We start from the raw sequence: 15,857 nt of genomic DNA, 5'->3' as shown, positions 1-15,857 counted from the left end.
TGCATGACGTCCACTTTAGTGGACAGATGATTAATCGTAATTTCCTCCCAACAAAAAATCACTACTGTGACATGTTATGCATTATATGATTCCTTAGTTGTTACTTGATGTCACAAACATTTGTATACCTCCAAGGGTCGCTTTCCATTGAAGGATTTGCAAGATATTGATGTGTGACTGGGTCAGTCATCAATAGGGTCTGGCTGTCTGTCGACCATCTTGGTTTTGATAAATGGATCCTGCACTTACAACGACTTGCCACTGAGTGGCAGTGTATGGGATGATGCCATAGCGTCCACTGTAGTGTCTGATGCGCAACTATGCCATCAAAACCCATGCATATACAAGAAAACATCTTTTGAATATCTGTCCACTGTAGTGACCTCTATCCGTAAAGGGCTAGAATAAGCCAGTTTGCAAAACAACGGTAATTTCATCATTTCAACTTGGGGATTCCCAGCATCCAGCAACCCATGCATACTAACGAAGTAAAGAGGAAGGAAGCCAGGCCCTCTTCTATCATCTGTCTCGTAATGTCACCAGATAACAGAAGTTTTGTTTCAACACCACATCCTTCTCTGTTCTGAGCAGAGCAGATTTAAATAACAGATAACACACAGTACCTTCTGGCATGTTTATACACACAAAGAGACGAGTTGAGCAGCGATGAGTCTAACAGCAGCAGTGCGTGGGTTTATTCTCCTTCTTATCTCTCTACAAGGTACTGTACATCTTCATTTGTATTTCTAAAGATCTATTCTACAGGACTGAGTGATTACCCGTAATGAGTCACTGGAGCCCCGATAGATTTGATCATCTATTTGATATTAACCTTTAAAATCATGCAACACAACACAATCGTTGAAATTGGAAATGAAAAATGAACTTATTTGAGTTTTATGTATCTTAGTGGAGGAAGTCATCAGTCTTGGTCGTTTAGAAAACAATTATAATTCCATTAGTATAAAGCAACATGTCTGTTTCTTTAGCTTAGATCTAGTCTGGATCGGCCATGCTTATACGGAGAAAGAACAACATGTGTTCATGGACAAAAGGCTCAAAACATAAGGCTTAAAAAACGTAAAATGCTGATTTAAAAAAGAAAATGCCCAAAGTGCTTGAAAGGCAGACTATCCAGACAGTGCCATTGACCTCGTTGAGCCATTTATGCTCCCCTAATAAGACATTATATTAACAAGAGTAACAGTTTCACATCTCTTTTGTTGCATGTCTCTTTTCTATCTTTGTCTTGACATGCCAGCCCCGAACAACTCATTCTCTACTTCTTCTTTTCTGAAAAGCACTTTCCTGTTACCTCACTGATCCTTCAAACACTATGATGCCCTGCTTCTCTGTTACTCAGATAGATAACTGAAGAAATGCACGATGCTTAAAGGAATACTTTAAATGGAAATGAGCATTTGTATATCAATATAAACAAGTCATGTAAAATGGAAGTTAATGGTGGCTGCGTCTAATAAAAGACAAAACTGAATAAAAACATCGATTTATAAGCTTCAAACAACTCGTGCATTATAATCAAAGTCTATTCCTTTGTGTGCTCACTACTTCCAAAAAGATTGCATACTTGACTCTTAATCACACTTCTGCAAAAACATTCACGATTGAGCCGATGTGCAACAGTCCATAGTAAGAAAAGAGTGTTTTAGAAAGCAGTGAGCATAGAAGCATAGTAAGTGTATCACCAAAAGAGCTGTGACGATGTTTTTTTAATAAGCTCATATACCTGCACATATTAAATTCAGTCAAATTATATGGTTATGAGTCTGATGAATGTTTCTGATGTACTCTGTGTTTCAGTGGTTCAGGGTCTGGATGTCTGGGGAGTGACTTGCTCTTCTACTGAGATCTGTGCAGTGAAAGGATCAACAGTGGAGATAAGATGCAGCTTCACATACCCATCTACATGGAGAGGAAGTGTTAACACAGTTAAGAAAACATTCTGGTTCACTAAACAGGAAGATGGTGAACCTGTAGATCTGACCACAGACGCAGAGTACGCAGGTCGTGTAGAGGATCGCTGTGAAAACAACATCTGCACTCTGAGAATCAGAAACCTGAGAGAGAGCGACTCAGCTGAGTACATGTTCAGGATCACAACAAGCCAAGACGTGTATGCTGGTGAACCGGTCACTCTGTCTGTCACAGGTAACACTTTGTTTGTATGTAAGTTAGCTCAACATTTGGTCAACACTGCAGTGAATGTTACCGCATCTACTACACGTACGATGACAGATCAGTTTAACATGTTTGTTCCTCACAAATCCAGGTCTCCAGGTGAAGGTGACCAAAACACGTTCCTGCAGAGGAAGCTGTATATGGGCAGACCTGGAGTGTCTCAGCAGTTGTCCTCCAGCTTCTCGTCCTCCCTACATCTGGTACAAGAATGGACTGAAATGGACAGAAACAAGAGAATCTTTTTATACGTATTTCTATCCCAAAGAAAGCTATGCCTGTGCTGGTAAAGGATATGAGAATTCCCCCTCTCCTTCAGTGTGTGAGTTCACTTACAGTCTTCCATCAACATGATGCCTTACCTATCATAAAAGGGAGACACTGTCCCCAGCAAAACATTCAGCCCTGAGTTAAGGCAATTACATTTTCATAATGATTAACCAAAGATATTTCATTTTCAGGTGTTAATGGTCAAGCCTGCAATACAGTGGCTTACAGTGAAAGAAGCATCTGTGCCTTCAAAGGATCCTCAGTGGACATTTCCTGCACGTACAGCAGTTATGAATCTGTTCAATCTAAATTCTGGTTCAGACCTGAGCGTAGAGATCAGGACCTTAGTGAAGACTCCCAGTATGCAGGTCGTGTTCAGCTCTTTTCACGATGGAGAGGATCCACTCTGAGGATCTCTGACCTGAGAGACTCAGATTCAGCTCAGTATCTCTTCACATTCAAAACACCAAGCTTTGAATGGAGGAGTGCTTTACCTGGAACCACTCTGACGGTCACAGGTACTGACCAACACACACTGATAATGTTGTTAATGTATCAGAATTACATTGGTTGTTAACATATATGTATTTGTCAGGGAAAGATATTCCTAAGAGTGCTTTTGTGTATGTTTTAGACCATGTTTAGATAAGGCAGTGTCTTTAGGAAAGTGTTAATATGATTTATTCAATGACCTAAAAAAAAGAATCCCTGTTTCTTCTTCACAGAACGAGATTTAGAGGTGCAGGTGATCGGGTCTTCCTCTGGTCCAAAGCTGGTTTGTCTCAGCAGCTGTCTTCTCACTGGTCATCCTACATTCGTTTGGTACAAGAATGAAACGGAGATTTGGGGAGAAACATCTGCTTCTTACGGAGAATACGTTGATTCTGCAAACAATTATTCCTGTGCCTATGACGGTCACCGCTCTCGCCCAGTGTGTGAGTTTTACTCCACGTCATCACAAACTAAATCTCATCTGGTGAAGTACAAATACCCTAAAATCCGTTCAATATTTAGGGCTAATGTCCTTATTGTCTCTCACAGCTATAGAAGTGCAGCACAGTAAACTAAAAGCTACATTTCAAGGCACTTTGTGGAGATTTTGACCACTATTAGTACAATGGAGAATTGTTTTTTTTACGAGTGATCTTGTAAACATGCATTCAGGCTTCTCAATTAACACACTGCTGATGCTTTCATTCTGATTCCACTGATCAACGCTTGGCTGTGGTAATGCTAAAAGAAGCTTAAATATGTGACAGCAAAGAGAATGAAGAGGACAACTGCAATATTTCAAAAGAACAACACATGGATTTAGTTTGTACTATAGGTGTTTGTAAGTGTATGAGTAACAATCACTATTGTTCATTTGATCTCCTCCAGATGCTCCAAAGCTCCCCTTGGTGTTGATGAGTCCCTCTGGTGATATTATCGAGGGCCGTTCAGTGACCCTGAACTGTAGCAGTGATGCTAACCCAGCAGCTAACTACACCTGGTACAAGAGGAACCAACAACTGCGCATTGAGACCTCACAGCTTGTCTTTAACTCCATCAATTCCTCTGAATCTGGACAGTATTTCTGTACAGCTGAGAACAAGCTGGGGAGGACATCTAAACGCTTCTTTATTGATGTGAAATGTGAGATATTACGTATTTTAAAAGGCTTTACTCTGTAAAATGTGTTGCGTCTAGATCACAAAGGACAGGTTTAGCAGATTATGGCTGTTCTCTTTACATGTACAGTAGCTGTCGTTCATTGATACGTTTCAGTAGAAGTGAAGACTGCACTGTTCAGGGAATTACATCGTCTTTTTCCTCACAAGCCCTTGTCCAACGTTTTAAATACTGCAATATGAATTCATAACAATCTAACTATTCTCCTCCAGATGCTCCAAAGCCTCCCTCTGTGTCAGTGAGTCCCTCTGCTGGGATAGAGGAGGGCGGTTCAGTGACTCTGACCTGTAGCAGTGATGCTAACCCAGCAGCTAGCTACACCTGGTACAAGGCGAACCAAACAGTGTTTCAGGGAGCAGAAGGAAGATACAATTTCACCTCCATCAGCTCAGAGGACAGAGGGATCTACTGCTGCAAGTCTGAGAATCAATATGGAGAGAACAAGTCATCTCCTCTATCAGTAGATGTCCAGTGTGAGTACAAAACATAAGCTAATAGGTAGCTAGTAGGTAGGTAGGTAGGTAGGTAGGTAGGTAGGTAGGTAGGTAGGTAGGTAGGTAGGTAGGTAGGTAGGTAGGTAGGTAGGTAGGTAGGTAGGTAGGTAGGTAGGTCGGTAGGTAGGTAGGTAGGTAGGTAGGTAGGTCGGTCGGTCGGTCGGTCGGTAGGTAGGTAGGTAGGTAGGTAGGTAGGTCGGTCGGTCGGTCGGTCGGTAGGTAGGTAGGTAGGTAGGTAGGTAGGTAGGTAGGTAGGTAGGTAGGTAGGTAGGTAGGTAGGTAGGTAGGTAGGTAGGTAGGTAGGTAGGTAGGTAGGTAGGTAGGTAGGTAGGTAGGTAGGTAGGTAGGTAGGTAGGTAGGTAGGTAGGTAGGTAGGTAGGTAGGTAGGTAGGTAGGTAGGTAGGTACTTTATTGATCACAAATTATGTTGTCACAGTAGCAGCAGTGTGTTCATGCATTAAAAAACCTTAAAGGTGGAAAAAAGGTATAAACGTAATTAAATACAATTAAAAACAATAAACAGCATCAGTATATATATAAAAATATACAGTAGCAAGGACTCAATACTTTAGTGTATATAAATGTTCTAGATAAGTTAAACAAAATATATAACCTAAGTCCAAAATGAGCATTGTTTGCAAAGTAATGTTAACATTTAAAACATACTTCATCATCTCATCTGGGTCTCTCTAAATCTCCAGATGCTCCAAAGCCCCCCTCTGTGTCAGTGAGTCCCTCTGCTGAGAGAGAGGAGGGCAGTTCAGTGACTCTGACCTGTAGCAGTGATGCTAACCCAGCAGCTAACTACACCTGGTACAAGGAGGATGAAGACTCTCCAAAGGCTTCAGGACAGATCTTCAACATCACTGACTTCAGAGCTGAACACAGTGGGAGTTATTCCTGTGAAGCCCAGAACAAAATGGGACGTCAAAACTCCTCCTTACTTATACTTTTTAGATCTTTAGGTAAGATCTTTAAATGTATCTACATACACCTCTTTACAACAGATGTATCTGTGACAGGTGGTTGCAGAAACCCCTCTCACATCCTTTCCCTTAAACCAGGGGTGTCCAAACTACGGCCCGGGGGCCAAATGCGGCCCGCGGACCATTTTGAAACAGCCCTCAGCTAATTGTAAAAGTATAATTTAATACGGCCCCCAAATGAAACTTGTGCTTGTCTTATATTGTACTTCTTAAATACATATGTAACAAATATATTACACAGTAGTATTCAGGTGTTAATAAGACCACTTTTCATATAAATTCAGTCAATTACAGTTGGAAACATTTTCTAACATATCTTAGTTGATCAAAAAAGGCCCAAAAACGTATTTACCTAACAAGCTTGAAATATAGACTGTTTTTTTCTCCAGACATTTCCTCTAAGCAAACTGAGGAATGCGCTGCCAACAAAATAAATGAAACCCTAAGGAGAGCTATGATATAGGCTGGTTTTTTCTCCAGACATTTTCAAGTATCAAGCATCATTGACCGACATTTGATTAATTTTGCTGACTTATAACTTAACTTATGAGGCAATATACCTCGTCTCTAGTGAGTGGCCCAGCCCTTCGTATATTTTTTTGTATGTGGCCCTCGGTGAAAAAAGTTCGGACACCCCTGCCTTAAAGGAACAGTTTATCCTCAATCCGAACTACATATATTTCCTCTTACCTGTAGTGCCGTTTATGAACCTAGATTGTTTTTATGTGAAGCGTTGAATGTTGAAGCTATTAACCAAACAAATGTTTCTGCCTACGCTCAAATTAAATGCAAATAGCTTAAAGTTAGCTTGCTCAAAGTGGCAAAAAGATACATGTGAAAAAACACAATCATGACCCGTCTAGTGAAGATAATTCACAGACCTTGTCTTGATATCATATTTCCGTGAAGAGGAAGAGTACATCTACAAACCTAGATAACATTACAGCTCAGTCGAAGAGGAACTCTCATTCATGCCACTAACAGGTGGATGTAGAAAGAAAATAATACTCTCATCAAGGTCTACCGAGGTGTCTTTCTTCTGCGGAGAGACATTGATGTCGATTTTTTCAAATGTTGGTTTTGCTGCTTTGAGCATCACAAGCTTTTAGAAAAGGCCGACTTCCCTAGGGTAGATATCTACTACACTGCAAATGGCACCTAACAACTGTCTATTCAATCAAAGTAAAATAATGTCCTGGGAAAAACCAATGTAAATTAATTCTTTGCAACACATTTAGATGATCTTGGTGCAATGTAATGAGTTGTAAATACTCAAACGTCTTGTATTTCCTTCACTATTTTCAGAATTTGAATATTCAGGTGCATGGAAATCAGCAGCTACAGGAACAATCACTGCCGTCCTCCTGGCTATCATCCTCATCGCTGTCTTCCCTATGGTTTAAGTAAGCCATTTTCTCTCGCTATGATTGTGGTCTCTAATGCAGTTGAAGTTAATTAATTTGATTACTCAAACTATTATCCAGGAGAAATAAGTCTAATGGTGGAGAGAAGCCCGACAACAATGCACAGGTGAGAAAACACACACTTTCTGTACCTCTTATGGCTTAATAATAACCCGCCCTCTCAGTACTGGGGTTCATTTCATAAAAGATGATTAGTAGTTAAAAGTTATATCAGTATACAAATGTTACCCACTCCCTATTTGAATATTTTCAGGTCGAGATTTTGAGCAGCGGTGACCCACATTTAATTGTGGTTCATTGAATTGAATATACTAAGACTAATACTTAAACTAATACTAATACTAGTAACAATAGAAAAATACAAATAGAAGAAAAAAAGTGATAATGAATATGATTTAGATAACATATATTTATTCTTAAGAAAAAAGTCATAGTAAAATATATATTTCCCCAAAATCAATGAAGCACTTAAAGCAGGCTGGCAAAAGTTTTAATGTACATTTTTATTTTAAATTGTTCAATGGATTAAAACTGTGTTCTTTGGATTATAATTTGGTTTCTGGAGAACGTTTATTAATCTTTTCAGCATCACAATCATAATCACAGTCAACTCCATTGCTTTGGCTTGGGACATTTCTTAAGAATTATGAATGTGCAGACCGTCAAGGCTAAGATAATTGACTTTAAAATGTCTCACTTTAACTTTTTTGGGTTCATTGAACTGAATTGTGGTTTCTTCTCTGGGAGGCGTGTGGTGCAGTGGGTTGTGCGTTGGTGTTGGGATCAGGGAGTCACAGCAGGTTCAAACCCCTCTGCAGTCAGCATGTGGTTGTGTCCCTGAGACACTTCACCCCAAATTGCTCCTGTGGGGATTATCCATAGTATTGAGTATGAAAGTCGCCTTGAATAAAAGTGTCTAACAAGCAGTGTTGTGCTAGTTACTGAAAACCAGTAACTAGTTACCATTACTAGTTACTTCATTTCAAAAGTAACTCAGTTACTTTACTGATTACTTACACCAACAAGTAATGCGTTACTGTGAAAAGTAACGTTTTAGTTACTTTAAAAAAGGGCTCCCATTATATTAATGCCCTTACAGCCTTCATGTCAGTACTGTTATTGCATTGGAGAATAATACAATCTGTTGATCAACTTCACATGCACTATATGCAATCTGGATAGCATCGATATTAGCTGGCTTTACATTTTTGTATATTCTTTCTCCAAGTAGTTGGAAAAAGTTTTCCGTCCCATATGCCGCGTGCCGCCCGGACATGCTATCATGCTAACTAGCTCCCTGGAAGCGGGTGACTCCACTGTAGCAACAGCCTGCATGTGTTCTACAACATACCGTGCAATGGCTTTATCGACTTTCCCCTGGCTAGCAGTCCCTTGGTTAAAATCCAGCCGCTGTTGCTTAGGTGCAGGTGGAGGTGGAGTGGCGTCGGCTGAGTCTCTGTGGTCTTAGCTACTAGCTTCGTCCCAGCATGTTGTTTCTGCAGATGTTTTAAGAGATGTGAATGACTGGTTTGGGCAGTAGATAGGCTCTTTGACCCGCCAGGACACAACTTACATTTAACTAAAACGTTCTTTTCTTTGTGCTCGACAAAAGTGAAATAGTGAGAATATCTCCAGGTGGAGAAACTTGACTTGAGCTCCGCCGCCGCCGCCATGACAGTCCTGTTAGTAAACAACACAAACACGCCCACAGCCCGTCTCCGCATGTGACACAGGAAGTATCTAAGTACATTTACTCAAGTACTTAAGTACAGTTCTCATCTCTTTTCACCTGGCTGTTGACTATATAAAAAAACTAACGCAGTAACGGAGTAACGCACCATGTAGTAACGGTAACTGAGTTACTGAATTTAAAAAGTAATGCGTTAGAGTACTAGTTACTGCCAAAAATAACGACGTTACAGTAACGCGTTACTTGTAACGCGTTAGTCCCAACACTGCTAACAAGTGACATGTAATGTAATGTAATGTCCATATACAGTAGGATAAATAAAAAGCCCCCACTTTCAGCTTACCTTTCCCCTTCTGGAAAATAAAACACTTCACAGCGGTCTGCGAACACCATTTCAAGGCGGACCAGAGACTTAGGTAGAAATAGTAAAGAATTAAAGAACAACCTTAATCCAACAGGTTTTACTGGTTTCATGTGCTCACATTGTGCTCATGACTTTTCTGTGCTTACTGTATGTGCTCTTGAATGTTTTCTTTCAATGACATCAACCTAGGACATTTATCTCAAATAACAGTTACTTACATAAGTGAAAAATACTGTTGTTTATGTGTATCAAGTAAGGCCAAACCATGAGACAATTATGGTGACAATACCTTTTTTATTGATGCAAAATGAGATTCTTACAGACAGAAATTGTGACCTTGAAACACCTGAACAGATAAACTGGCACATGCTACCCTCTTGTGGTGAAATACTATAGAGCAAAGCAAATATTAACAAACATTAGATGACATATATGTAAGCATGATTAATGACAACGGTAAGGTTATTCTGTGCAACAGCAATACAAACTGCATTTTTGCTTGCGGCCTGTTTTTTCCCGTCAGCTAAACATGGGCCCGGTGCATGACGTCCCTTCAGATACAGCACAACCAGCAGAAGAGCAGCATGACCTTCACTACTCGAACATCCGCTTCCCTCAGAACCAGGAAGAAGCTCTGTACTCTAACATCGGGAGAGTGCAACCCCAAAGACAAACAGAGGAAGATGAGGATATGGTTGAATATACTGCTGTCAAAACTCCAGGGTGAGCATCTTAATTTCATTTTTATTTTTGCCGTTCATGGTATCCAAAACATGTCCATAACCAAACTTATTCACAGCCAAACATAACGGTATCTTAGGATAATAAGAGAAACACAAACAATACTTATTTCCCACTTGACAGTAAACGGAAAGAAACAAAACAAAAACATCTCTACGTGATTAAGGACACACACATTTGGTTGGATATTATTGTTTTATTTTTCTCTTCACAGCCTGAGACGTCAAGAAGATGGGGAGGATTCATTTGCACTGTACAGCACTGTCAATAAATGAAAATGGATCGGTCACCGGTTATTTATTGTACCAAGTTAAACAAATATATATCAGGAATCAGTCTATTTGTACTATTTATGCACCCATACAAAATATAAATTGTAAATATCTGTTTGCTTGGTTATTATTTCTGCAAGGATTTCTTGAACCAAATTACAGAAAAATATAAAGTTACCTGTCCCTGTGGATATTTATTTTTCCACCTCCATAACAGCAGGGTTTTTTCTCCGTATTTTTTATTTGGGTAAACTCTTCCTGTCACTTACCGTAATACTATATCATCATTCTACAGTGAGTGCAAACAAAAGTCAATAAAATACAAATACGTTCATAAATGTGTGTTATATTTCTCAGTCGTCGGATTATTTTACTGTATTGAAAGTTGTATAATGTATGCATATTAATATCTTAACTATTGCCATGGTGTACTTAAGTACAATTTTGAGGGGCTTGTACTGTCATGATATTTAGTTTTGTCTGTTTAGTCATGGTTTTATTTTAAAGTTCTGTTCTCCCTGTCGCTGGTCTTCCTTCCTGTGTCAAATGTTCTCATTGTGCTCACATGTTGTGTTTCTGCCTCCCCTGCCCAGCGGTGTATTCTCCTGTGATTACCCTCTTGTGTATTTAGTCTTGCTTGCCCTTGTGTCCCTTGTCAATTCATTGTTGTTTGACAGTGGTTTGGTTCCTGTTCCTGGTGTTCTGGATTTCCCTGTTCTGCCCTCCTATGGTCCTGGTTTGTTTGTTTGTTTGTTACTTTGTTCCCCGTTGCCTGCTCCAGTTGTTTTTGTATTGTAACAGCTTTTATTTAATTAAAATATCTTAATTTACATCCCCTTACCTGCCTCCTTATTTATACTGCTTTTGGGTCCGCAATCTTGCCAACATCTGACATGTACTTTACTTGAGTATATCCATTTTTGCTACTTTGTACTTCAACCCCACTACAATTCAGAGGTAAATATTGTACTTGTATTACATTTATTTAATATCTAGATACTTTGCAGATTTGTATGAAGGATTTAAGTGATAAACATCACTTAATTAATACTTTATTTAGACTTGGAGTAACTACCACAATCGAACTAAGTAATTAAAACTAGCTGCACCTTTACAAGCTTTTTTAACACTTTGTTTTTGTTTAGCAACTTTGTTTTTGTGTAGCTAACCCCCGCCACCAAGTGTTCAAAAATAATATTGCACTATATATAAATTAAAAAAACTGACATGCCAACAACACCCATACAATGGCTCCTGCACTTAAATGCATCAATAATCATAACAACAAAATATAATATACTATTTTGTAATGTGCCAATTTGCATAAAGACTACTTCTACTTTTGGTACTTTAAGTATATTTTGATGCCAATCATTTTGTACTTTAACTTGAGTAACATTTTTAATGCAGGACTTTTACTTGTATCAGAGTATTCCTACACTCTGGTATTTCTACTTTCACTTTCTGAGTAATTTTTCCACCTCAAAATGTAAAAATAACACACAAGTAAAAAGTGTAAGGTAAAGAGACAGGATAAAATACCACATATATAAAAAAGTAGAATAAAACGTGTAGGCATCTGTATATTTTTGTTGCGACACTCGAATTTCCGAGCTTCCCTGAACTACCCAGTGCGATGATTTTGAAAGAGTTTTTTTTAACTTTTGTACTGTCCAGACACGCGTGTGTATGGTAGGAGACGAATATGCACACATGCAGCTAATAAAACGTTAGCTGTCCATATCAGTTCTTTTAACTGTTATTACTGTAGTGAGGGGAACTGTGTGCAGGTGAGTGTTTGCGCCTGAGAGGATGAACGCATGTGCACCTCTGCCCGAACGGGGGGCTGGGGGCATTGGGGTGGTCGTTGGGTAAATGCTAAGCTAAGCTATCTGCACTTAGCATTGGAGACCACGCAGCGCGACAAAAGACCTACTGGAGAACAGAAGAACTGAGGTAAACTACGTTTTTTCTTTATACTTTATTACTTTGAAATCGTTTGCCAATACATTTTATTTTTTTAAGAGCTGCAATGATTAGCTTAATTGGTATTGGGTGACTGTTTTGAGAATTGTTTAAGGCTAATCTTTTATGCAAAAATAGCAGAAAATGCAGTTTTTTGCAATATGGAAATGTTATCTTTCCATCACATAAAAGGGATTTGCCTTTTTTTTTAAGCTGTGGTGTACATCTTTCACAATTTTCTCATACTTAAAGGTGGGGTAGGTACGTTTGAGAAACCGGCTCGAGATCGCTAGAATTTGAAAATACACAACCGGAGAACATCTGCCACTTCCTCACAGAGCCCCTCCTCCAACACACACGAACGCGCACATGACCAATGAGGGCACGAGATAAATTTGTGCCCGGATGGAAGGCTGACAGGCAGGTAGGCCATCCAGTTACTTTAGCCGGGCTGGCTAAAATTATTGGTCGTGCTTTTTACAGCACATTTACAGCTTTTTACAGCACATTTATTATCAAAGCACTTCAAATATTCATTGCTATCGGGATGTTAAGAGCATTCCATGGAATATAACAACAAGTGTATCTCGAGCCGGTTTCTCAAACGTACCTACCCCACCTTTAAGCTTTAGAAATGTCTATAGATTATGCATTTAGTTAACACGAAAAACAGGGAGGGGACATAATGTAATTTTCTGATGTAGTTGTGGTTTTTGAATGCTGCTGCTAGATGGTGGTAAAGAGCCACATTTGCTTAGTTGATAATAGTACGTCTACTACATTTCTGTCACCTACTCATGGGTTCATTGTAGTTCAGCATAAATATTTTGCTCTAAATTAAACAAGTTTATTATAATGTATTCCTTGTATGGTGTATTGTACTATTTTAGCTATAGTATTCTCTCTTCTAGAGTCAATATTATTACTGTGTATTTCCACTCCTGATTAATGTATTTTGTTGGTCAGTAGGCAACTGAGTAGTGTGCCTACGGACCAGTTTGTATTACTATTCCTGGCACCCGATATGTCTGCAGTACTACCGCGACCCCCCCAAGGAACAAAGTCATGATGGTCCTTCAGTAAATCCAACAAGGAAAGGTAAGTGTATTTGTATTGCACAAGGGAACACAAAGAGCTTTATAAAAAAACATTAAGATATAGTGCAACAAACACATTGTAAAGTAACTTGACTTACAGTTAATCAATTCCACAAGAGGACTTGCATATATCACCTAAAGTCAACATCTTTTGGGTTTGGTCTATAAAAACATGACAAATAAGCTAGGTCGCAAATGTTTTGTTCTATAACTTTATTTCAATGAATCTAGAAAAATTAATCTGTAGATTAAACACACAAAGTTTAACATTTGTAATGTATTTGGGGAGGAGGGATTTAATCAATTTTTTTAATGTCCATAAAATGATTAAAGAAGTTCCTAATGCAACTTTACGGACAGAAGAAAAATAACATTGAGAACAAATATTTACCATATATTAAGTATAGCAGTGGCACTCATAACATGTATTTAAAGAGCCTGTGACACGGTTTTCCCCCATCATCCAAACCCATCAATTTGAGTACATATTGTCCCCTTGAAAACCGTTACTGAACTGATTTTGGATATTTGTACTTTGATAACCATTAATCTGCCTTCAATGTTGACCATTTTCTGGATCTTCTCGCGGATTCTTCAAGTCCCGCCAAATGATGGGTGACGTCATTGCGGGCACAGCGCTCCAGCTGCACGGTCCAGGATCCCAGCATCTGCATGTAAACCTTTATATATATACAGTCAGATGTAAACGCACGACGGCGCACACAGCAGCACGCTCAGACAGCGATGACAGGTTAATGTTGAACGTGTCTGAGAGCTCATATGAGGCTGAAGGATCGGTTTATGTTGTATCTGTTAGAAGTTTAGGAATGAGGTGCGTCAATGGGCGATCATATGGTCATGTAGCCAGTGGTGGACTGGGACTAAAAATCATCCCGGGACTCTCGACCGGCCCACTTCGGTACCGCTAGTAAATTGTCAACGGGGGGAGCGGGGGATGTAAAATACAAATATAATGTCTGTGTCTTTGACATTAGCGCTGCTAGCCACCTGTGCCCTGTAGGCCTACTACGAAACCAGTTCAACAGACCCTGGATATGTTTGAGTAACAAACAAACTAACAACAAACTAACAAACGAGATCTCGCTAAGCGGTCCTACGACGCTGGTTATCAACTCGGTAAATCAAGCCAGGGTTTCTCTCTCCAGCTGAGAGCGCGTTCACGTCTAAGACACGAGTGGATCTGACTTTAATTACATTTGTCTCGAGTGTTTCGTCAACATAATGTGTTAAATAATACTTCTGCATCCAGTCTGTGACACTGTGAGTGTTGCACGGCCAGATGAGGCTGGAGAAGCTGACTCAGATAAGGAAATATATGATATATTATGATATTATATGATCGATGATCTGATCGATGATGTAATATGAATGATAAGTGCGACACGTCGGCGTCTTCTCTGCATACGGCAGTTTAAACTGTATTTCCTTTATCCTGTAATATGACTTGAGAGATTTAAACTCCGCACACTGAGTTGATCTCTTTTCTATAGACGCCGGAGGCGGGCAGCGTCAGGTAAAAGAAGTTATTTAGCCTTCTCAAACCTGAGCCTCACGCGCCGCCTATGGGGGATGTGCTAGTTACTTATCCGACCGGCCCACTTCGGTACCGGCCCATCGGGATTCGTCCAGATGGCCAGTCCGCCACTGCACCCAGCCGGGGAGCCTCGCTGCGGGGAAACGGTGGACCTAGTGTCCCGATCGGAGTGGGAATAATAATAATAATCCGTGCATTTTATCCATTAATTTCCCCAACATTGTGGTAAAAAAAACACACGTTTAATCCACGTTGTTGGTGTACTACAACTACAAAAAGCATCGGTTTGTTTTCTCATCAGTAAATGCAGACCGGCTCAAACAAACGATTTTTAATCATCATCCTCACTCATCATTTAATGTATCATATGTTCGCCGAATTGACATGAAAGCACTAATAAATGTAGTTTCATCCACTTGAGTTTATAACCATAAAAATAATCGATTTGTTTTTATATCACATCCGACGGGAGGAAATTCAGCAGCTCTCACTCCCGATTTTTAATCATCATCTTCACCACGATCATTTATGTTTATGTCGCCGAATTGACATGAAAGCACTGACAAATATGAATATACTGTCGTCAACTTCATTAAAACGTTATTAACGTGCCTAAACTCAGTAATTCACCATTTCTACGCATGACAACACACTTTGTCCGTGTTTGGCTCTCGAAGCGTTCCCGCATTGACGTCACTTCCGGCTTCCCCCAAAACTTCAAAATGAGTGAAGGAATTTCCCCGCGATGTTCGAAATTATTGATATTTAACGAAACGGTATCGCTTTTTCTTTTTTAAACTGACGGTTCGAGATTACTAGTAGCCCAATATTTCATTGCACAACAGTTGTTGGGATGGTGTCACAGGCTCTTTAAGGGAAACACTGGACTGATTTTAAAGCTCAGGGTGTCTAACATGATCAGTCTTCCGCATAGGCTTTGTAGAGTGTACAAACACATACGTTGGCGGATCGAAAAAAGCTCCCAATGAAAGCATTTGATTGCTTTGTAAAGTTTTGACGAGCGCCAGGCTCTTCTGATTCGCGCGCCCATATCCTCTTCTGATTGAGGTTGCAACACAGATCTCCAGTGTTGCCTCATGTCTGCTGGAAGGGTAAGTAAGCAATTATTTAT

The 15,857-nt window shown here is 39.7% G+C and overlaps 1 protein-coding gene across 2 annotated transcripts; it reads left to right on the top strand.

Moving 5' to 3' along the window:
* Nucleotides 1–555: 555 nt before the first annotated feature.
* Nucleotides 556–10,940, top strand: LOC117451355 (B-cell receptor CD22-like). Of its 2 annotated transcripts, XM_071203858.1 has the most exons (11): nucleotides 556–721; nucleotides 1,822–2,169; nucleotides 2,291–2,518; nucleotides 2,658–2,984; nucleotides 3,192–3,401; nucleotides 3,847–4,101; nucleotides 4,350–4,610; nucleotides 5,333–5,596; nucleotides 6,923–7,147; nucleotides 9,619–9,818; nucleotides 10,051–10,940. In XM_071203858.1, the coding sequence occupies exons 1-9, from the start codon at nucleotides 667–669 to the stop codon at nucleotides 7,018–7,020; spliced, it is 2,046 nt and encodes a 681-aa protein (XP_071059959.1). In that variant the 5' UTR covers nucleotides 556–666; the 3' UTR covers nucleotides 7,021–7,147; nucleotides 9,619–9,818; nucleotides 10,051–10,940. The 2 variants fall into 2 exon arrangements, with proteins under 2 accessions (XP_071059959.1, XP_071059961.1); XM_071203860.1 differs by lacking the exon at nucleotides 4,350–4,610.
* The last annotated feature ends 4,917 nt before the right edge of the window (nucleotides 10,941–15,857 follow it).

The sequence above is a fragment of the Pseudochaenichthys georgianus genome, chromosome 1 (genome assembly GCF_902827115.2).
Source record: "Pseudochaenichthys georgianus chromosome 1, fPseGeo1.2, whole genome shotgun sequence".
Classification (NCBI taxonomy): Eukaryota; Metazoa; Chordata; class Actinopteri; order Perciformes; family Channichthyidae; genus Pseudochaenichthys; species Pseudochaenichthys georgianus.
The sequence above is the reverse complement of the archived record's forward strand: the minus strand, read 5'-3'. Positions and strand labels throughout refer to the sequence as shown.